The sequence below is a fragment of the Pongo pygmaeus genome, chromosome 14, assembly GCF_028885625.2.
Source record: "Pongo pygmaeus isolate AG05252 chromosome 14, NHGRI_mPonPyg2-v2.0_pri, whole genome shotgun sequence".
Taxonomy (NCBI): Eukaryota; Metazoa; Chordata; class Mammalia; order Primates; family Hominidae; genus Pongo; species Pongo pygmaeus.
Genome location: NC_072387.2, coordinates 27351639 through 27375155, shown reverse-complemented (window position 1 = coordinate 27375155; position 23517 = coordinate 27351639). Strand labels below are relative to the sequence as shown.

At 46.8% G+C, this 23517-nt stretch overlaps 1 protein-coding gene across 1 annotated transcript in view; it reads left to right on the top strand.

Moving 5' to 3' along the window:
- The first annotated feature begins 16 nt into the window (after positions 1 to 16).
- LOC129011868 (nuclear pore complex-interacting protein family member B12-like) overlaps positions 17 to 23517 on the top strand; it is a 29594-nt gene continuing 6093 nt past the window's right edge. Inside the window, exons 1-10 of the mRNA XM_054447208.2 lie at positions 17 to 488; positions 5822 to 5950; positions 9337 to 9436; positions 9600 to 9738; positions 13785 to 13845; positions 13955 to 13990; positions 14066 to 14127; positions 14245 to 14339; positions 15504 to 15577; positions 17347 to 18504. Of these exons, the coding sequence (XP_054303183.2) occupies positions 423 to 488; positions 5822 to 5950; positions 9337 to 9436; positions 9600 to 9738; positions 13785 to 13845; positions 13955 to 13990; positions 14066 to 14127; positions 14245 to 14339; positions 15504 to 15577; positions 17347 to 18504 (1920 nt within the window). The 5' untranslated portion in view covers positions 17 to 422. The remainder of the gene's footprint in view (positions 489 to 5821; positions 5951 to 9336; positions 9437 to 9599; positions 9739 to 13784; positions 13846 to 13954; positions 13991 to 14065; positions 14128 to 14244; positions 14340 to 15503; positions 15578 to 17346; positions 18505 to 23517) is intronic.

The following is a 23517-nucleotide window of genomic DNA, read 5'->3' as shown; positions in this document are numbered from 1 at the left end:
GGATTGGTGGAGAGGGAGTATAAAATCCCGGGGTTGCTAAGAGAGGGCCCAGACCGAAGAAGGTTTGGTGGAAAGCAGAACCTTGGTCTCCATCTAACTGCTCCTAAGCCTCACGCTCCCTTGCCCTGCATGTCCTGTTGCTTCCCTGATTGACCTTCTTCGTGACCTGTAGCTAAACCTTCCACCAGCGCTTGAGAACTTAATTTGAACCGGATCCTTTCCCAGACCCCTTTCTCCTCCTCCTCCTCCTCCTCCTCTTCCACCTCCAGGTGCCCAACAGCCCCCTTCTCCTCCTTTCCCTTCCCTTCCCTCCCCTCCCCCTTCCCTCCGCCTCCCCGTCCCCATCCCCTTCCCTCCCCCCCGCCCTAAGCCACCCCCGCCTCTGTCCTGGCCGCCTCAGGGCGCCCTGAGAGGACCAGGACATGCCGGTGTGGTGGCTGCTCTTTTGGCTCCTCCTGCTGGGATTTATCAGCCATCACCCCACCTATGTGAGTAGACGCTGGACCCGCGGGGTTTCTTCCTTGTTACCGGGCTGTGTCACGCGGCATGAAATTACACAGCTCAGGCCTGTAATCCCAGCACTTTAGGGGGCCGAGGTGGGCAGATCACTTGAGTCCAGGAGTTGAAGACTAGCCAGGGCATCATAGCGAAACCCCATCTCTACAAAAAATTCCAAAAAAGATTAGTCGGGCCTGGTGGTGCGTACCTGTTATCCCAGTTACCGGAGAGGCAGAGGTGGGAGGATCGCTTGGGCCTAAGAGCTGGAAGTTGCAGTTAGCCGAGATGGCCCCGCTGAACTCTTGTCTCAAAAAAACAAAATGGACCAAAACAAAGTGAAATATCATTTGATTTGTGTCATCTGGTTTGACGACTTTTTTTTTTTTTTTTTTTTAAGACAGAGTCTCACTCTGTCGCCCAGGCTGGAGTGCAGTGGCAAGATCTCGGCTCACTGCAACCTCCGCTTCCGGGGTTCAAGCAATTGTCCTGCCTCAGCCTCCTGAGTAGCTGGGATTACAAGCGCAGACCACCTAATTAGCGCCTGGCTAATTTTTGTATTTTTAGTATAGACGGGGTTTCACCATGTTCGCCAGGATAGTCTCCATCTCTAGACCTCGTGATCCACCTGCCTCAGTCTCCCAAAGTGCTGGGATTACAGGCGTGAGCCACCGCGCCCGGCCAAAATATATAACCTTAAGTGTAAGTTTACTAACTTTGGAAAGTATGTACCCCAGCATAACCCAACCCCCGTTCAAAATCTACATTATTTTATTTTTATTATTTTTATTTTATTATTATTATTTTATTATTTTTATTTTATTATTATTATTTTTGAGACAGAGTTTCTCCCTTGTTGCCCAGGCTGGAGTGCAATGGCACAATATCCGTTGTTGCCCATTGGAGTGCAGTGGCACAATATCAGGTCACCGCAACCTCTGCTTCCCAGGTTCGAGCAATTCTCCTGCCTCAGCCTCCCGAGTGGCTGGGATTACAGCCATGTGCCACCACACCCAGTTAATTTTGTATTTTTAGTAGAGATAGGGTTTCTCCATGTTTGACCTTGAGGAACCCTGTGAGCTCAGGAAGGAAGGAGTGCCCAGAAGCAGGGACAGGGAGCTGGTTGGGGAGGACCAGAAATCAGGTTTGTGAAGGTTCCAGAGAGGACCTGTCCTTGGGAGGAGGTGGGGGGCTGAGATGGGGGAGGGGGCATTGGCATGGTGGGGCACTCATGGGATGTCCATTGTGAGGCAGCACCACCAGCGTCAGGGATTGGTGGAGAGGGAGTATAAAATCCCGGGGTTGCTAAGAGAGGGCCCAGACCGAAGAAGGTTTGGTGGAAAGCAGAACCTTGGTCTCCATCTAACTGCTCCTAAGCCTCATGCTCCCTTGCCCTGCGCATCCTGTTGCTTCCCTGATTGACTTTCTCCGTGACCTGTAACTAAACCTTCCACCAGCGCTTGAGAACTTAATTTGAACCGGATCCTTTCCCAGACCCCTTTCTCCTCCTCCTCCTCCTCCTCTTCCACCTCCAGGTGCCCAACAGCCCCCTTCTCCTCCTTTCCCTTCCCTTCCCTCCCCTCCCCTCCCCCTTCCCTCCGCCTCCCCGTCCCCATCCCCTTCCCTCCCCCCGCCCTAAGCCACCCCCGCCTCTGTCCTGGCCGCCTCAGGGCGCCCTGAGAGGACCAGGACATGCCGGTGTGGTGGCTGCTCTTTTGGCTCCTCCTGCTGGGATTTATCAGCCATCACCCCACCTATGTGAGTAGACGCTGGACCCGCGGGGTTTCTTCCTTGTTACCGGGCTGTGTCACGTGGCATGAAATTACACAGCTCAGGCCTGTAATCCCAGCACTTTAGGGGGCCGAGGTGGGCAGATCACTTGAGTCCAGGAGTTGAAGACTAGCCAGGGCATCATAGCGAAACCCCATCTCTACAAAAAATTCCAAAAAAGATTAGTCGGGCCTGGTGGTGCGTACCTGTTATCCCAATTACCGGAGAGGCTGAGGTGGGAGGATCGCTCGGGCCTAAGAGCTGGAAGTTGCAGTTAGCCGAGATGGCCCCGCTGCACTCTTGTCTCAAAAAAACAAAATGGACCAAAACAAAGTGAAATATCATTTGATTTGTGTCATCTGGTTTGACGACTTTTTTTTTTTTTTAAGACAGAGTCTCACTCTGTCACCCAGGCTGGAGTGCAGTGGCAAGATCTCGGCCCACTGCAACCTCTGCTTCCGGGGTTCAAGAAATTGTCCTGCCTCAGCCTCCTGAGTAGCTGGGATTACAAGCGCAGACCACCACGCCTGGCTAATTTTTGTATTTTTAGTATAGACAGGGTTTCACCATGTTTGCCAGGATAGTCTCCATCTCTCGACCTCGTGATCCGCCTGCCTCAGCCTCCCAAAGTGCTGGGATTACAGGCGTGAGCCACCGCGCCCGGCCAAAATATATAACCTTAAGTGTAAGTTTACTAACTTTGGAAAGTACGTACCCCAGCATAACCCAACCCCCGTTCAAGATCTACATTATTTTATTTTTATTATTTTTATTTTTATTTTTATTTTATTATTATTATTTTTGAGACAGAGTTTCTCCCTTGTTGCCCAGGCTGGAGTGCAATGGCACAATATCCCTTGTTGCCCATTGGAGTGCAGTGGCATAATATCAAGTCACCGCAACCTCTGCTTCCCAGGTTCGAGCAATTCTCCTGCCTCAGCCTCCCGAGTGGCTGGGATTACAGCCGTGTGCCACCACGCCCAGCTAATTTTGTATTTTTAGTAGAGATAGGGTTTCTCCATGTTGGTCAGGCTGGCTTTGGACTCCTGACCTCAGGTGATCTGCCCGCCTCGGCCTCCCAAAGCGTTGGGATTACAGGCGTAAACCACCGTGCCCAGCCAAGATCTAACTATTATGTCACCCCAGAAAGTGAACTCTCACTCTTCCCAGCCAGTCTCTTTCTTATCATGGGTTACCTTGTTTATTCTGGAATTTCGCGTATACAGATGCCTGCCATGCCATAGGTACTCTTTTGTGTCTGCCTTATTCTGCTCAACACCATGTTTCTGAATCATTAACATTGTTGTATGGTTCTCTAACTCCATCATTTGCATTTCAGACTCAGCATATGCTGAGTTCAACCTGTTGAAGGGCTATCTCTGTTTAATTCACCATCTTGAAAGAAACATTTAAAATTGAGATGTTTTCAAAAATATATAGTTAAATCCTGAGGAATCGATGTAGAAATGCTATCACAAACTGTCTGAACTTACTCAGGGGAAGTCTTCGTCTTCACTCACATAAGAGTCTAATGGAATTAATATCAACAGTCTTAGAGAAATCCCACACTATTCATGCCATTTTCATTATCTCCACCTTGGTAATTTTATTTTTATTTATTTTTTTTTTTTGAGATGGAGTCTCACTCTGTCACCCAGGCTGAAGTGCAGTGGTGCAATCTCGGCTCACTGCAACCTCTGACTCCCCGGTTCAAGTGATTCTTCTGCCTCAGCCTCCCAAATAGCTAGAACTATAGGCACGTGCCACCAGGCCCTGCTAATTTTTTGTATTTTTAGCAGAGATGGGGTTTCACCGTGTTAGCCAGGATGGTCTCAATCTCCTGATCTCATGATCCACCCACCTCGGCTTCCCAAATTGCTGGGATTACAAGCATGAGCCACCGCGCCCGGCCCACCTTGTTAATTTTTAAGCACTAAAATTTGATACTTATTTGTGAATGAAGTAATCTCTTCATTGTATTTTTTTTTTTTTTTTTTTTTACTTATGCTGAGCTTTAAATGACAAAGATTCACATAATCCAAGAGAGAAGTATTATTTAGAGGGATTCTTTTATCATGTGATATATAATAAATGCATCCAATGTTACACATCAATTTAAAAAACAAGTAAATAACTTTAAAGAAGAGATAACTACTGGCCAGGCCCAGTGGCTCACACCTGTATTCCCAGCACTTTGGGAGGCTGAGGCAGGTAGATCATGAGGTCAGGAGTTGGAGACCAGCCTGGCCAAGATGGTGAAACCCTGTCTCTACTAAAAATACAAAAATTAGCCAAGCACGGTGGCAGGCACCCATAATCCCAGTTACTCAGTAGGCTGAGGCAGGAGAATCGCTTGAACCCGGGAGGCGGAGGTTGCAGTGACCTGAGATCATGCCACTGCAATCTAGCCTGGGTAACAGAGCAAGACTTTGTCTCAAAACAGAAAAGAAAAGATAAGATAATTACTTTATACTTAGCTTGTCTTACCCATGAGTGATGGGCTGCATGTGGCCCAGAACAGTTTTGAATGCAGTTCAACACAAATTTGTAAACTTTCTTAAAACATTATGAGATTTTGGCCAGGTGCAGTGGCTCTTGCCTGTAATCCCAGCACTTTGGGAGGCTGAGGCGGGCAGATTACCTGAGGTCAGGAGTTTGAGACCACCCTGGCCAACATGGCAAAACCCCATCTCCACAAAAAGTACAAAAATTTGCTGAGTGCACTGTCAGGCACCTGTACTCCCAGCTACTCAGGAGGCTGAGGCAGGAGAATCACTTGAACCTGAGAGGCAGAGGTTGCAATGAGCCGAGAGCACGCCACTGCACTCCAGCCTGGGTGACAGAGTGAGACTCCATCTCAAAAACAACAAACAAAAACAAAAGCAAAACAATGGCCAGGCACAGTGGCTCACACCTGTAATCCCAGCACTTTGGGAGGCTGAGGCAGGCAGATCGCCTGTCAGGAGTTTGAGACCAGCCTGGCCAACATGGTGAAACCTCATCTCTACTAAAAATACAAAAATTAGTCGGGCATGGTGGCAGAGACCTGTAATCTCAGCTACTCGGGAGGCTGAGGGAGGAGAATGGCTTGAGCCCAGGAGCTGGAGGTTGCAGTGAGCCGAGATTGCACCACTGCACTCCAGCCTGGACGACTGAGCGGACCGGAACACTGTCTCCAAAAAAAAAAAAAAAAAAAAGGAGCTTTTTTTTAGATCATCAGCTATTGTTAGTGTTAGTGTTAGTGTATGTTATGTGTGGCTCAAGACAACTTTGCTTCTTTTAATATAGCCAGGGAAGCCAAAAGATTGGATATCCCTGCTTTATACCAAGAAAGATGACACCCCACATTTGCAATGCCTAAAAACACTACCAGCCATCTGAAAAACACGAGACTTCTAACTTCTGTTCTTTTTTGTAGCAATGGAATCCCATGGTGATATCTGAGGGATGTGGTTACCTTTTGGAGGAGGTTGACGGTTTCTAAGGATGATTCTTTCTGAGTGAAATATTGTCAGTGTCATTGACCTTTTCATTATTTCAACTATTATTATTCCAGGTTATCAATTCTCCACCTGATCATTTTCATCCTGGGACTGACTTTTGTGGAATTCCTTGGATAGTTATCATTATTGTGTTTCTGGGAATTTCTACACTTGCTATTTTCCTCTGGAAAACTAGCCTTTGTGTGAGTATACTAACTTTCTGTAGAGGTATACTTGTAATCACAAATAAGAAGAAATTATTTAAAACAATTCACGTTTCTGGACTTCATTATGAATATGTGGTTTTACCCAAAAAATCAGGGAAATGATTTATTAGCATAAGAATTATGAAAATATCTGCCACTTACATTATGAAAATTAAATAGGTTGGTGTTTGTTTAATAAAATGTCAACAGAGCTTTTGGTCAAAAATAACTTTTTTTAACCTTAGTGTTATTTATCAGAAATGGAGTATGAGGTTTCATCACTTAAATAGGAAATTCTTTCTAAACTCTTCTGCTTTATAGTTCTAGCATATGGGTGGAAGGAAAGCTTCCAGTCTCCTCTCTGAAGATTCACTGCAGAAATGAGCTGACAACAGACAGCTTAACAGGAGAAGAAAAACATAGAACAGGCATAAACATGGGAACCAGCTGAAAAATGAGACTGCTAGAAGGGCTGGATGGTTGATGCTTAAAGAGCACCCTCTTCTGAGGGAAGAGGGAGATAGATGGAGATGTAGGCCATTTAGAGGGGCAGCAAATGATTTTTAGGGGAAATGGAAGAGCTCAAGGAACAAACAATTGGCCTGAGACAAAGTTCCTCTGAGGTCATAGGGATGAGGTGACAAACAACCAGAAGGTGAAGGGCAGAACTGCACTGCGTCTCATGATGCAGAGAAGGCCCCAGAGAATCTCTTAGAACTGCCCTCCAGAGAATCAATGAAAAGTGTGTCTGGGCAGGGTAATTTTGAATGACATCATTCAAAGTGCATGTTCCCAGTTGCAACTGGAGAGAGATCAGTATGTCAAAAGTCTGTACTTGGTAAGAATTTGGCTGCTAAGTTGTGCCATAATTTGTCTTTTGAGCCTTTTTTCCATTGGGTAAGTTGAGCTCTACATTTTCTCTTGCCATTCATGGCAGTAAAAATGTGGTTGTCTGGGGGCTGAACCTCCTTCTGAACAATGATCCAAGATAAAAGTACTAATACCACAATGCTTTTTTATATTCAAGGGAAGAGGAAGTATGTTTCAGTTTTACCACCTAGATAATTACACGTCATTTGGCACTGCCTTTCAAGATATGTAGAAAACAGAAAATATATGAGTTACGAAGATATCAAGGAACATTTAACATTCTCTATGCCACTTAGTCCTGAAGAGAGAATTTTTGGTATAAATTGGAGGAAGATTTTTTTTTTCCCCCAGCCCTGAGACGAGTCTCCCTGTGTTGCCCAGGCTGGAGTATAATGGTGTGATCTTGGCTCACTGCAACCCCACCTCCTGGCTTCAAGTGATTCCCCTGCCTCAGCCTCTCAAGTAGCTGGGATTACAGGTGCCCACCACCATGCCCAGCTAATTTTTGTATTTTTAGTAGAGTCGGGGTTTTACCGTGTTGGCCAGGCTAGTCTCAAAACCCGACCTCAAATGATCCGCCTGCCTCAGCCTCCCAAAGTGCTGGGATTACAAGCGTCAGCCACCACGTGAGCCGGGGGAAGTTTTTAAATTTACCACTTTTTAAAAATTCCATTGAGGAAAGTTCAGTTGAGCTGTTGGACTTGGACAACTTCACACCTTCTCATCTTTGTCCTTATCATCTAGTCATCTATACCACTACCTCCTAAGCAGGGACATCATGGGTGCCATGAAGCGTTCATGCATGATGGCATTTCCTTGCTTCTCATTTCTTCATGTGTTTGACATTCCTCCTAGCTCCAAACTGGGCCAGCTACCTTTCCTATGAAATCTAGCAGTAGCTGTGGGATAGATGTGGTTGCTTTTTCATCTTTTTAGATTACCCATGCTTCTCTCGAAATCCTAGTACATGTTTTGTTTTTTATCCTATGTGCGGAAATCAGAAAAGAACAAATTCTGCAAAGAATTTGAAAGATATTATTTCAGGCCAGGTGTGGTGGCTCATGCCTGTAATCCCAGCACTTTGGGAGGCTGAGGCAGGTGGATCACTTGAGGTCAGGAGTTCAAGACCAGATGGGCCAACATGGTGAAACCCCATCTCTACTAAAAAGACAAAAATTAGCCAGGTATGGTAGCGGGCACCCGTAATCCCAGCTACTTGGGAGGCTGAGGCACAAGAACCGCTTGAATCTGGGAGGTGGAGCTTGCCGTGAGCCAAGGTAGCACCACTGCACTTCAGCATGGGTGAGAGTGACACTCCGTCTCAAAAAAAAAAAAAGTTATTTCAATGACTACCTCAGGAGATTCATAGGTATCTGACCCACATCTGAGATGAGATTTGCATTGCATTTTAGCTATGATGAGAACAAATATTTAATATCTTAGAAGATTAAAAGCATACTGTGATAATATGGAAATCTTGGTGGGAATTCAGTCATTAGTGAGAATGTTTTGCGTTAGGTTCAAACCAGCCTCAATGAAGCTGATGTGAGGGAAGGGAAAGTGGACTCTGAGTAGAGCAGGGATAGAAGGAAGATGCTCCAGTGCAGATCAGGAAGGAGCAGGGGGTGAAATGTTACAAATTCTAGAACTCGGAGAGCTGAAGGTAATTACTTGCTTTTCAAGTTGTGAAACATGTTAACCTGTGGTAAAATACTTATAACATGATAATTACCATCTAACCGTGTTGAAGTGTACAGTTCAGTTGTGTGAAGTATATTCATGTCTTTTTTTTTTTTTTTTTTGAGACGGAGTCTCACTCTGTCACCAGGCTGGAGTGCAGTGGTGTGATCTCGGCTCACTGCAACCTCTGCCTCCTGGGTTCAAGCAGTTCTCCTTCCTCAGCCTCCCGAGTAGCTGGGACTACAGGCATGCACCACCATGCTCAGCAAATTTTTGCATTTTTAGTAGAGACGGGGTTTCACCATGTTGGCCAGGATGGTCACCATCTCTTGACCTTGTGATTCACCTGCCTCGGCCTCCCAAAGTGCTGGGATTACAGGTGTGAGCTACTGCACCTGGCCTATTTTTTTTTTTTTTTTTTTTTTTTTGAGACAGAGTTTCAATCTTGTTGCCCAGGTTGGAGTGCAATGGCACAATCTCAGCTCACTACAACATTTTCCTCCTGGGTTCAAGTGATTCTCCTGCCTTAGCCTCCCAACTAGTTGGGATTACAGGCATGCACCACCTCTTGGTGATCTCGGCTCACTGCAACCTCCGCCTCCTGGCTTCAAATGGTTCTCTGCCTCAGCCTCCCGAGTAGCTCGGATTACAGGCGCCCGCTGCCATGCCCGGCTAATTTTGGTATTTTTAGTAGAGACGGGGTTTCACCATCTTGGCCAGGCTGGTCTTGAACTCCTGACCCCGTGATCCACCCGCTTCGGCCTCCCAAAGTGCTGGGATTATAGGCATGAGCCAGCGTGCCCAGCCATCATTCTTAAATTATTATTTCCTAGGTGTCTTTCCTCAAGACTGTCTTAAAGTCACAAAATGTACATGACGGATCCACGGATGTACAGCAGAAAGCCTGGAGGTCCAATAGCCGTAGCCAGGAAGGTATGGCTCTGTTGGAGTCCCCATAGTGTGGAAATGAGTTTGCCCTGGAAAGGGAAAGAACAGCTTCTTGCCCTCAGGTTTCTCACCTTCTCCTCTCCTCACTCTCACCAAGGGCTGAGGTCCATTTGTATGCACACAAAGAAAAGGGTTTCTTCCTTTCCAGGAATTAAAATTGGCCTGGAAGACCTCTTTACTTCACAGAGACATATGGAAGCCAAAGTTCGAGCTAAAGTCCATAAGGTGACAAGGAAGGTCAACAGTCATTACAAAATCAATGGACATAGGAAGACTGCCAAAAAAAAGTAAGATGTGCCTTGACACAAATACTGTTGTATGAACAATGTGCCAATCAAAGTAGACAACTGTAAAGTCCTTGAGAATATTTTCTACAATATTTGTGGCAAATTCAGTGGGTTCAAAATTCAGTTTGTCCTTTCTGCTTGATTAGTTTAATCTGTATAATTCCTTTCCCTTCCTACATTCTTGTTTGTAATTTTTTCGGGGGAAGAGGAGGTGCTAGTACTGGCATTGGTTTTCCTTTGGAGCTTTGCTCTTGTTGCCCAGGCTGTAGTGCAATGGCACAATCTCAGCTCACTCCCTTTTGGGTTCAAGCAATTCTCCTGCCTCAGCCTCCCAAGTAGCTGGGATTACAGGAGCCCACCACCACACCCAGCTAATTTTTGTATTTTTACTAGAGATGGGGTTTCGCCATGTTGTTCAGGCTGGTCTCGAACTTCTGACCTCAGGTGATCCACCTGCCTCAGCCTCCCAAAGTGCTGGGATTAGAGGTGTGAGCCACCACACCCAGCCTTTTTTTTTTTTTTTTTTAATTTTGAGATAGAGTCTCGCTCTGTTGCCCAGGCTGGAGTGCTATGGCGCAATCTTGGCTCACTGCAACCTCTGCCTCTCAGGTTGAAGCAATTCTGCCTCAGCCTCCCAAGTAGCTTGGATTACAGGTCTGTGCCACCACACTCAGCCCATTTTTTTTTTGTTTTTGAGACAGAGTCTCACTCTGTCACCAGGCTAGAGTGCAGTGGGGTGATCTTGGCTCACTGCAACCTCTGCCTCCCAGGTTCAAGCGATTCTTATCCCTCAGCCTCTTGAGTAGCTGGGACTACAGGCATAGGCCACCATGCCCGGATAATTTTTGTATTTTTAGTAGAGGCGGGGTTTCACCATATTGGCCAGGCTGGTCTAGAACTCCTGATGTCATGATCCACACACCTTGGCCTCCCAATGTGCTGGGATTACAGGCGTGAGCCACTGTGCCCAGCCCAATTTTTGTATTTTTAGTAGAGACAGGGGTTCACCATGTTGGCCAGGCTAGTCTTGAACTCCGGACCTCAGGTGATCCGCCTGCCTCAGCCTCCCAGCGTGAGCCACCGCACCCAGCCTGGATTGTTGAATTCAATGCTTGGGTCACCTCCAGATTCATTTTCACAGTCTTTCATGTTTTGGTCATATTACATTGTATTTTGCTGCCATATGACTGATCTTTTTTTTGTTAAATGTGAGATACTTGTTAAAAAATATTTAGCAATGAATTGAGGCCTAGTAGCATGTTATCTTGCTGCAGAAGAGATGGGAGTCTACTTCTGGGGGATGGTCAGGGGTCCTCCATACAGGCTGCAATTGAGGTCGTCAGTGCAGGCTCAGTCCCTACAAAGGCCAGGTATTTCCTATCCACCTCTGTTCTGATGTGTGACTCTTCTGGGTCTCAACCAGAGCCAGTGGACTTCAGTACGGGTCGCTTTCATTGGCAGACCCTCAATCCACTTGTTTTTCATCTAATCGCATGCATGTGTGCAAAAGCTGCTCTGCTTCTTTGCATCTCAGTAGTCCCTTCTGGAATTCAGCAATGAAACTCAGGGAAATGGGTTCCAAATGCGAGGATGTCTTTCGTCCTGGGTTTCCTTCTTCTCCATCTTGACCTCATGTCTGTTTACTGCCATGTTAGCAATTTGATGTATTCAATCATGGGTTTTATATTCTGTTTGGTGTCCCCCATTGTTCTCATCGGAGATCGGAAGTTTCAGATGCACTTATGCCAACTCAAGATTAGAATGCTTCCTTAGCTTCCCTCCAGAGTCAGGTTTTGTGTTTGTAGTTCCCAAGTGCACAGCAGGAGTAGTGAGGTCCTCACTGGCTTCTCATTTGCATTAATCTGTGAGTTCATTTAGCGTGGTGACAGGACCCTGCTCCCATTGCATTCTCAGCACCTCACCACACACTCCTTGTTTGAGGCCACTCCAGACAGCATGTGCTGAAGGATGCCCTGTGGTCAGAAACAAGTTCATTAACTTTCTCTTTGAAGTGTTTTTGTCCCTGTTTCCTAGCGTTCTGGGAATTTTACACATCCTTCCTATAAAACCAAGTATCAGGTGAGGTCCTTAGGATCAGGACCATGAATCAAGTGGTGTGAGGGCAACACAGCAAACTTAACTTTTTAGGCCATTTCCTTTTTCTGCCCTCACTCTCTGTGAACTGAACCTTGTTAAAGTCAGTCAACACTAGGGTGGATGGTTTGCAGTTGTCATCTATTTTCAGGACATAACACCCTGACTTAGGAGCCATTCCGATCATTTCTAATTCAATAGATGCACCCAGCATTCAGATTGCCTTTTCTCTCAACCAGGATCTTTAAAGTCGATGACAAGAGTTCCAGTCCTGAATCACGGCAAAGTGCAGTAGTGAACCGCAGGGTTAATGACACCATATTCTGGAAGGATCTCTCTATGGCTGATGGTCTCAGTTCCAGCATCAGCCTCTGACTGAGAATCAGGTCTCCCACAGGAGGAGTCAGATGAGGAGCAATCCTCTGCTTCTGATGGAGTTAGTTGTGATGAGTTGGTGAGGTCTGGTTTTTCACACTGAACTAAAATGAGCTTTCGCTGTGTCAAGCACAAGACTGACCCCAGAGACACACATAGTGCACCTCATAGAAGCTTTTAATAGTCTTTATTTACTAAAGAATAGGACTAACTATAGAACTATGAAGATGAGCTGGAAATGACAGGTGACCTGCCAGCAGGCCAGAGTGTGATTTTTCTTTGTCCCTCAATGGGAGGTGTCAATTCTCCCTTTGGTTGTGAGAATCAGTTGGTTCATTTATGGGAAGGTTGCAGGGGGGATCTTTGAATCACAGCCTTCGGATGCCAGAAGGGCAGAGGGAATCCCACATGGGCTGGTGGATCTTGTGTGTGCATTTCCCTCCCTTCTAATCTCAGGAAACAAAACATGAAAGAATGTGAGCAAGCAGAAAACGAGAGGCAGCTATCAGAGGCAGAGGAGAATGGGAAATTGGATATGAAAGAAATACATACCTACCTTGAGTTCAGAAACTGAACCCCACCCTCTTGGGAAACCCCCCCTCTTGGGAAACCCCCATTAGAATGTTGTTTTTAACCTTTGTACAATGTTTAGACCCAGTAAATGCAGAAATAGAAACAAATGGTCAGAAGACATATCCAGAGAGAGTTGACAAAACAGAAAACAAAGTACCTTAAGATTTACCAGTGACCAAAAGATGTGAAGTAGCAAAACGTCTCCTGATGCCATTGCCAGCTAGACTGTGTGGAAACTCGGTTACCAGCCATTCTAGGGGTGGAGTGAGTTGTTGTCATCCTTAGGAAAGTGTGTTGTTGTAGGATCAACCACATCCTTCAAAAGGACTATGCCTGTTTATAAGCCCAGCTGTTTCTGCCCTGTGAAACATGGCAAGGATATTAATACAAAGAGAATAGAGCTTTATGATAAAAGATGCTCAATGAAGTATGAATTAGGGATATACTGAGAATGGGGAAGGAAATTCTCAACTCAGAAGTCAGCAGGCAGTAAGCAAAAGAGGAGGAATCAATACAGCAACAGTTTGGATCAGACTGTACTGTTTTTGTTTTTGTTTTTGTTATTTTTTCTGAGGTGGAGTCTCACTCTGTCACCCAGCCTGGAGTGCAATGACGTGATCTTGGCTCACTGTAACCTCCGCCTCCCAGGTTCAAGTGATTCCCCTGCCTCAGCCTCCCGAGTAGCTGGGATTACAGGTGCCTGCCACCACACCCGGCTAATTTTTTGTATTTTTAGTAGAGATGGGGTTTCACCGTATTAGCCACCATGTTCTCAATCTCCAGACCTCGTGATCCACCCGCCTCGGCCTCCCAGAGTGCTGGGATTACAGGCGTCAGCCACCGCGACCAGCTCAGACTGTACTCTTATAGCCATCTGAAATACGTTTTCTAGGTATAGATAGATTGTGTAAGGGTACAGTTGTGAGGATAACAGAAAATGGCAGGTTATTTAAAATCATCCTGAAAGTGGTGCTTTATCTGATGAAAGTGATTGTAATCCATAGGAAACTGTTTCAACGCATGCAAGAGTTGCGGCGGCGGGCAGAGGACTACTACAGATGCAAAGTAAGGAGCTTCCTCCCCACAGTTGCACGATAGTTCAGTGCTGATGCAGATGATGTCACGGCCCTTAGACTCTCTCAACATTCAATTTCTCATGTGTTGGCTTTTTCAGATCACCCCTTCTGCAAGAAAGCATCTTGCCAACTCAGTAAGTTTGTTTGTTTTCCTTGCTTTTGGACATAGTCTGCCAGGTCAGGACATGGATGTATTTTTCTCCCCACAGCTCTGTGCTCAAGCCTTGCAAAGGGGGAAGGCAGAGAGGCAGGCTGCCTACAAGCAGCACAGGTAGGTCATTGTGATGGACATTTTAAAGGATGTTTTTGTTTTGAGATAAAGCTTTGAGCATCTAGTAAAGAACTTGGTGTTTTAATTCTTCAAGTCAATTCTTTCTCTGTCTTCTAGGTGTCGAATGAGGCAAAAGCAGAGAGTGCCAGAGAGACACATGAGTCAGGAGCCAGTCCAGGGACGACCGGGCCTAGAGAACCCTTTCTGGAGGGGTAGGAGCTTGCTGTGAGGCAGCCGCTTAATTTCTCCTGCACAATCCACACATCCTGCTTCTCCTTTTGGGGATGAGGGCTCGGGTGGGGTGATTGTTATGTTTCCTGGAAACAATTCCAAGCACTTATAAAGAGAACAGTTCTCTCGCTGGGTGGCAGGACCCTATCTTTCTCAGGTGCCCGAGCTGAATGGCTCTTGGCTAGTCCCCTGTGAATGGTGGAGCTCAGGCCGCTCCACTGACTGTGGACGTTGCCCCACCCTGATGTCTTGGTTACTTTTAACTGAGGAGATGAACCTAGAAGGCAGATGGGCCAGCTCCCATTTCCACCTTGACTCAGTGTGAAGGATTTATTATTCTTTCACTTGAGAAAACAACAATAGCACTTTAGAATGGGAGCCACATGTGCTGATGAGAGCAGAGATTTTCTGGCCGTGTCTTCATGGATCAATATTGTAGCTTGAGATCTGCTTTAAGAAAAGAAGCATTTATTTACACTTTTTGGAACTTCCTTCATTCTTTTTGTTTAAGTTGTTTATTGTCAACTATATAATTCCATTAGTAAGTTAAATTTCTATGTAATCCTACTCCTCTAACATTTGAAGTGTAACCCTAAAACTTTCCAGCTAATTTCTGTAGCTCTTACCTTTTCTCATGACTGTTCATCTCTTTATGTCCATTTCTGTTCATAAGTATTGATAATACCTGGCCAGGTATGAAAGTTAGATTAACTATGAATCCACAGAATTTTAAATGTCCCTATGGCTTGAAGAAGAGGAGCAGTGCTGTTCCTGTCCAGGGTTTATTGATATTCTTCCAACCATGGCTGTTCCTATTTTAATTTTGAGTCTGTGCTCACATGATGAGTGATTTCCTCTGATATGTACTGATTTAGAGCTCATTTCCAGCTGGTTAGAGCCCGACCTGTTCACAGCCTGTTGAGAGTTAAGAATACCCCTGGACCAGGGCTCTGTGGTATCTTCCTCAAGGATGAGGCTCCAGAGGGCTCCAGAGTCCTCTGAGGCATGTGGTCAATAAACCCTGTGCCTCTGGTAAGGGACCTGTGTGGCAGAGAGTGAGATGGCAGCGGAGGGTGTGGAGGGTTTCTTATTCTGCACAGAACATGCAAGCCAGATTTAGCCCCATTCCCTTCTCTGGCCCTTAGCAGATTCAGGACATCATTCGGTTCCCATGAGGAACAGCAACGGCGTCCCAGCTGAAAACACAGAGAAGACAAAGGTAAATGCTGGGGACGTTTTCACTCTTCTTATATCAGGACACTTTGGTCTTTTCCGACAATGCCCTCTCCTGGCCTGGCCTCTGCTCTGTGGGTTCTGTGGTGTCTTTTCTGTCTCGACTTCTTGAGAAGCAAAATCTTCTCCATGAGCTTTCAGGCTTCTCCATTCCCAGCTGATCATCGTTGGTGGCACCTCCAGAATCCATAAAAGCTCAGGGACCGAGGGCTGAAGGGCTTTTACTGTTCTGTTTCCAGAAATAACACGAGGAGGCACCACTGACCTCCAGTACTGTAGGTCTCATGGCGCGGTGAACTCTGACTGATCCACCTTACCCAAGATGTTGTGGGGTCTCATTTCCGAAATATGTGGGATTTTCTTTTGCTGTGATTTTGTTTGCATTCTGCTATAATGTAGGTGATTAACGTTTGAAATATCTGCTGTATTCCCAGAAGTGAAAATAGTGAAAACGCATTAATCTAACATTAATTTGTGCTTTGTGCAATTTTGAATGCTCTTTGACAAGGCCAATTCCATAGTTCATCACAGTCCCATCCCTGTTGGTAACCGTGTTGTGCAAAAACACTTTCATACCCACCCAATGGGGCCCCTGATCTAATATTCTAAGTGTCAGAGCTTCCATATTTGTAATAGCAAATAGGCCCTGACTGTAAATTAGTGAAGAGTGAATGTAACTTATTACCTACAGGGACAATTCCAAATGAAGGCCTTAAATGATGCTCAGCTAAGCTGGTTCTTCTGTGGCCTCTGTACCTTGAAAAGCTGCCGAGTCCTATGATTACACATGATGGGACTTGTACACTTGAAGTGAAACACAGTTTTCAAACTTGCTTTGTTTAGAATTCTCACCTCATTTTTCCATGGACAAAAGTATTCTTTATGTCCTAGTGCACTTACAATTTGGTATTACCTGGGAGTGAAAAGAAATATTACAGCCATGTCTAACTGACTTCTTGAGGTAAGATTGTTCTGTCAGAAATCCCTCTCCCAGTTCCCCTGAAGCTCTTCAGGAATCCACATCTCTCCAGAGCTCTTTGTTCTCATGGGTGGCACCTCCAGAGTGAAGAAGATCCTTTGTCAAGAAGGGAAACAGAGGGGAAATGAGAGGGTCCCGCAGGCAGAGCTGGAATCTACTTCCACTCTGCCTCTTGCAAGCTGTGTGACCCTGGGCACAATTTCTCCTTCCTCTGGAAACCTCTGTTTTCTTAGATTTGGAGCAGGGTGGTCACACTGACCTTGCAGAGTTCTGAGAATCAGAGACAGAACATAAAAGGCCTGGAAAACATTCTCCAAAAAGAAGCTGCAACATGTGTGGACAATGGGCTTTTCATGCCTCTCTTACTCTCTGTTGACCTGGTGCAAGAAACATGCTCTGGTGATGGCTGTGAGGGAGGAATGAGGATAGACATAGACACTCCTGTGTCTCAAACATGCTTCTTTGTTAATCTGTTATGAATCTGTCATGACTCTGTCTTCCCTGGGGCAGGACCCCAGCCTGCCTACATTTGCAAACAGACACAGTGACATGTGGAGACAACAGTGTGTCCCAATGACTTTTCTTTACTCCCCAGCTGTGGGCAGTACTCAGTGGAAGGGTGATATTATGACACTGATACTGCTATTTTGAAACCTGGAGGGTGGAAAGGTGCAAAAATCTATCACCAGCAACAGAAGGTGCAGCCTGTGTTGGTGGCGGTAATTTTGTCCATCAAATGAATATGTGTGAAAACATTTCCTCCTTTGGCCCTACAGGTCAGGATGGCGGCAGTGGAGCACCATCATTCCTCAGGATTGCCCTACTGGCCCTACCTCCCAGCTGAAACTTTAAGAAAAAGGATGGGCCACAAGCCACCTCCTCCTATACAGTGTGATCTGAGAGGTCAACCACGTCCATCAGTTAAAGGGTGTCTGAGACCGCTGACTCTTTCTCGACTACAGTGTCCACTAGGACCTCAACCACATTCTACAACTGATGATTTTCTGAAAAGAGAGACACCTCAAGACGACTGTGCCCTGGGACCTGAACCACTTCCTCGAGCTGATGATTTTCCGAGACTCAAGACACCTCCCGAGGGTCTTTTCATACCAATTTCCCCTTCTCCAGTTGATGATTCTCTGAGCCTGAAGACACCTCCCGAGTGTCTTCTGGTACCCCTTCCACCTTCTCCAGTTGATGATTTTCTGAGACCACAAACACCTCCCGTCCAGTGTCACCTGAGACCTGTACCATTTCATCGAGCTGATGATATCAGGAGACTCAAGAAACCTCCTGACTGTTTTTTCGCACCCCTTCCACCTTCTCCAGTTGATGATTCTCTGAGCCTGAAGACACCTCCCGAGTGTCTTCTGGTACCCCTTCCACCTTCTCCAGTTGATGATTTTCTCACACCACAGGCACCTCCCATCAAGCGTCGTCGCCTGGGACCTGTAGCATTTCCTCGAGCTGATGATTTTAGGAGACCCAAGGAACCTCCCGACTGTTTTTTCGTACCACTTCCACCTTCTCCAGTTGATGATTCTCTGAGCCTGAAGACACCTCCCGAGTGTCTTCTGGTACCCCTTCCACCTTCTCCAGTTGATGATTTTCTGAGACCACAAACACCTCCCGTCCAGTGTCACCTGAGACCTGTACCATTTCATCGAGCTGATGATATCAGGAGACTCAAGAAACCTCCTGACTGTTTTTTCGCACCCGTTCCAGCTTCTCCAGTTGATGATTCTCTGAGCCTGAAGACACCTCCCGAGTGTCTTCTGGTACCCCTTCCACCTCCAGTTGATGATTTTCTCACACCAGAGGCACCTCCCATCAAGCGTCGTCGCCTGGGACCTGTAGCATTTCCTCGAGCTGATGATTTTAGGAGACCCAAGGAACATCCCGAGTGTTTTTTCACAGCCCTTCCACCTTCTCCAGTTGATGATTCTCTGAGCCTGAAGACACCTCCCAAGTGTCTTCTGGTACCCCTTCCACCTCCAGTTGATGATTTTCTCACACCAGAGGCACCTCCCATCAAGCGTCGTCGCCTGGGACCTGTAGCATTTCCTTGAGCTGATGATTTTAGGAGACCCAAGGAACCTCCCGACTGTTTTTTCACACCCCTTCCACCTTCTCCAGTTGATGATTCTCTGAGCCTCAAGACACCTCCCGAGTTTCTTCTGGTACCTGTTCCACCTTCTCCAGTTGATGATTTTCTGAGACCACAAACACCTCCCGTCCAGTGTCACCTGAGACCTGTACCATTTCATTGAGCTGATGATATCAGGAGACTCAAGAAACCTCCTGACTGTTTTGACTGTTTTTTGTTTTGTTTTGTTTTTTGTTTTTTTTTTTTTGTTTTTTGTTTTATTCTGTGGCAGGAAGGGGCCTGGTGTGTTGTTGATTCAATTTATTGATCATTTTTACAACACATAAATTCATTTAAGTATTGATTGTGCACCTATCATATGATACGCATTTTTTCATCACTCCCCCACTCCCAGAACCCTAAGCTTTTCTCACTGTTAGAACTGCTAGTTTATTTGTATTTCAGTCACTTTGACTATAAACTCCTTGAGTGTAGGTGCTTAGATTTTTTTCACTGCTTAGCCCCCAATGCCTCTTTTTTTTTTTTTTTTCTCTTTTTGTACCAAATGCCCAATGGCCAATTTATTCTGTTTCAATAACAACTAGGCATCATTTTCAAAGGGCCATATACTGACAACAGACTGCCCAGAAATTATCTCCCTATGTAGGAAAACTACAGAAGACAAGTTCTTAGATTTTTAATGCCCAATACAGTAGCCATTAATGACAGGTGACTACCGAGCCTTGAAATGCGATAGTCCAAATTGAGATGTGCTATAAGCTTAAATTACACACCACGTTTCAAAGCCATAAGGCCAAAAACTGTAAAAGAGTCTAGTAATTTTATATTTATTATATATTAAAATGATATTTGGTATTTTAGATATATTGAGTTAAATAAAAGTTAAATTCACCTGTTGGGTTTTTTACTTTTAAAATGTGAATTCCAGAAAAAAAATTTTTTTTTTATGAAGTATTTATTGATGATTCCTGGGTGTTTCTCGGAGAGGGGGATATGGGAGGGTCATAGGATAATAGTGGAGAGAAGGTCAGGAGATAAACACATGAACAAAGGTCTCTGGTTTTCCTAGGCAGAGGTCCCTGCGGCCTTCTGCAGTGTTTGTGCCCCTGGGTACTTGAGATTAGGGAGTGGTGATGACTATTAAAGAGCATGCTGCCTTCAAGCATCTGTTTAACAAAGCACATCTTGCACTGCCCTTAATCCATTTAACCCTGAGTTGACACAGCACATGTTTCAGAGAGCAGGGGGCTGGGGGAAAGCCCATAGATCAACAGCATCCCAAGGCAGAAGAATTTCTCCCAGTCAGAACAAAATGGAGTCTCCTATGCCCACCTCTTTCTACACAGACACAGCAACAATCTGATCTCTCCTTCCTTTCCGCACACTTCCCCCGCTTCTTTTCAACAAAACCGCCATTGACCTCATGGCCCGCTCCCGATGGTCGCTGTCTCTTCAGAGCTGTTGGGTACACCTCCCAGACAGGGTGGCCGGGCAGAGGCTCTCCTCACCTCCCAGACAGGGCGGCCGGGCAGAGGGGCTCCTCACTTCCCAGACGGGGAGGCCGGGCAGAGACGCTCCTCACTTCCCAGACGGGGCGGCCAGGCAGAGGCGCTCCTCACTTCCTCCCAGACGGGGTGGCAGCCAGGCAGAGGTGCTCCTCACTTCCCAGACAGGGCGGCCGGGCAGAGGGGCTCCTCACTTCCCAGATGGGGCGGCCGGGCAGAGGCGCTCCTCACTTCCCAGATGGGGCAGCCAGGCAGAGGCGCTCCTCACCTCCCAGACGGGGTGGCCGGGCAGAGGCGCTCCTCACTTCCCAGACGGGGCGGCCAGGCAGAGGCCCTCCTCACTTCCTCCCAGACGGGGTGGCAGCCAGGCAGAGGCGCTCCTCACCTCCCAGACGGGGCTGCCGGGCAGAGGCGCTCCTCACTTCCCAGACGGGGTGGCTGGGCAGAGGCGCTCCTCACCTCCCAGACGATGGGCGGCCAGGCAGAGGCGCTCCTCACTTCCCAGACGGGGCAGCCGGGCAGAGGCACTCCTCACTTCCTCCCAGATGGGATGGCAGCCAGGCAGAGGCACTCCTCACTTCCTCCCAGATGGGATGGCAGCCAGGCAGAGGCGCTCCTCACTTCCCAGATGGGGCGGCCGGGCAGAGACGCTCCTCACCTCCCAGATGGGGTGGCCGGGCAGAGGCGCTCCTCACTTCCTCCCAGACGGGGTGGCAGCCAGGCAGAGGCGCTCCTCACCTCCCAGATGGGGCGGCCGGGCAGAGGTGCTCCTCACTTCCTCCCAGATGAGGTGGTGGCCAGGCAGAGGCGCTCCTCACCTCCCAGACAGGGCGGCTGGGCAGAGGTGCTCCTCACTTCCCAGACAGGGTGGCTGGGCAGAGGTGCTCCTCACTTCCCAGACAGGGTGGCTGGGCAGAGGTGCTCCTCACATCCCAGACGATGGGCAGCCAGGCAGAGATGCTCCTCACTTCCTATACGGGATGGCGGCTGGGCAGAGGCGCTCCTCACTTCCCAGACGGGACGGCCAGGCAGAGGGGCTCCTCACATCCCAGACGATGGGCGGCCAGGCAGAGACGCTCCTCACTTCCTAGACTGGGTGGCGGCGGGGCAGAGGCTGTAATCTTAGCACTTTAGGAGGCCAAGGCAGGCGGCTGGGAGGTGGAGGTTGTAGCGAGCTGAGATCATGCCACTGCACTCCAGCCTGAGCAACATTGAGCACTGAGTGAGCGAGACTCCGTCTGCAATCCCAGCACCTTGAGACAGAGTCTTGCTCTGTTGCCCTGGCTAGAGTGCAGTGGTGCAATCTCAGCTCACTGCAACCTCTGCCTCCCAGGTTCAGGTGATTCTCTTGCCTCAGCCTCCCGAGTAGCTGGGATTACAAGTGCCTGCCACCACGCCCAACTAATTTTTTTGTATTTTTAGTAGAGACTGGGTTTCACCATCTTGGCCAGGCTGGTCTCAAACTCCTGACCTCGTGATTCACTCGCCTTGGCCTCCCAAAGTGTTGGGATTACAGGCGTGAGCCACCGTGCCCAGCCTGTGGCTGTCTTTCTGTAAGGACATCAGTCATGTCAGACCAGGGCCCACCCTACCCCAGTATGACCTCATCTTAATTTAAGTATACATTTGCAACAATCCTGTTTCCTAATGAAGTCAGTTCTGAGGTACCGAGAGTTAAGATTTCAACATCTCTTTCTTGCACGGGGAGGGGAGACTGATTTAGCCCCTACCAATAAGAGAAAAAATATTATAGCACAGTCTGGATGTAGTGATTTCTTTCTGCAGTCCACACACACACACACACAGACACACACACACACAGACACACACACACACACACACACACACAGCTGATGCAAGCACATGCTGTCAATGCAAAGGAAAAAGATAGATGTCTCCCTACGCCTTTCTAAGCTTTTATATATTATACCTCACATTGTCAGCTCTAAAATCCTGTATGTAATACATTTATCTATCTAATAGATTTTTTAGATCTAATACATTTATTTATTTGGTAATAAATAAATAATAAATTTACCAACTGTCTTGGTGAAAAGGAGTTCATGCTGGATGACGGATGAGGCCTTGAATAATGGCCTTCCCGGCCACTATGGCCACTCTCCACTCAAGGATCTATTGTACAAGCATTGGGGTGGCTGGGGGCAGAGATGACTGACATCTACCAGCCAGTCAGCCGGTTCCTCCATCTACCTGCTTAGTGAGTGTCCTGTCTATGCCAAATCTTCTCTAGTGGCAATGATGTGAGACACAAAGATCTGCACATTTTGCGGCCACTTCCAACAATTCATCTACATGCTTCTTCCCAGACCACTTTGTCTCTGATCATCTAAACTCGCCCCTTCTAAACCCCAGACCAAGACCAGCCAAGTTATTTGCCACTACATGGAAGTCCATATATACCCTTACCTCATACCACTTCTGGCATACAAAGTGGACAAACAAGCATACTGCTCACAGCTCTACCCTCTAGGAGGGTTTCTCCTCATCATTGTCCTTCAGGGCCACCACTGAGTTGAGTGGTAGTGTTGACAGCTATCCACTCTCAGGCAGCATTGATTATCCAAACCAATCCATCCACGAACCAGGAATAAGCTGTGTTGTTCCTCCTTCATCAGTGAATCATAGAGTTCCCTCACTCCTGCCCCCATATTTATAGATGTGAGCTGAGAGACATGTCAGGACAGCAGAGGTAGGTGACATGGAGCTCTGGGCCACCCTATACCTTCTGGACTTGCTCAGATCTGGTCCTGAATATACCATTTCCATCATACCTTATCACCTTGTTGGATCTGACAATGTCCAGCTCGTAACAGTAAACTCGTATCATATAATCACTGGATGTACCACTTTCAGGTTCTTGATCTCTCTTGACCCCTTATCACATCAGAAGCTGTTTTTTTGAGTGGTGAGTAATTAAACAATAAATAGTCTCTTGAATGCAGTAGAAATGCCTTTCTCCAGAACCCTACCCATTCTGTACCGCAAATCTATTAGGGTTTGTCCAAGATTTCCCATACCATCCTTTTCTACCATGGATACCCCGAGCACTGTTGGATCTGTTGAATTATATGGCCTCAACAGCAGAGTATGTTGTCCTGAAGCCTAGAATTTCTGCAGTTTTCTTCTGCTTTGGGTTCCACTCAAAACTGGTAGACTTTTAATGACCCAAGAAATGAGTCAAAGAAATAATCTCAAGCACAATATTGGCTGCCTCCTAAAATTCAAAGTGGCCCACCAAAAAATATACCTTTTCATAGGGGTAATTGTTTACCTTAGGATGCTGCAAACCATGGGACTCCTAAAATCTTCACCAA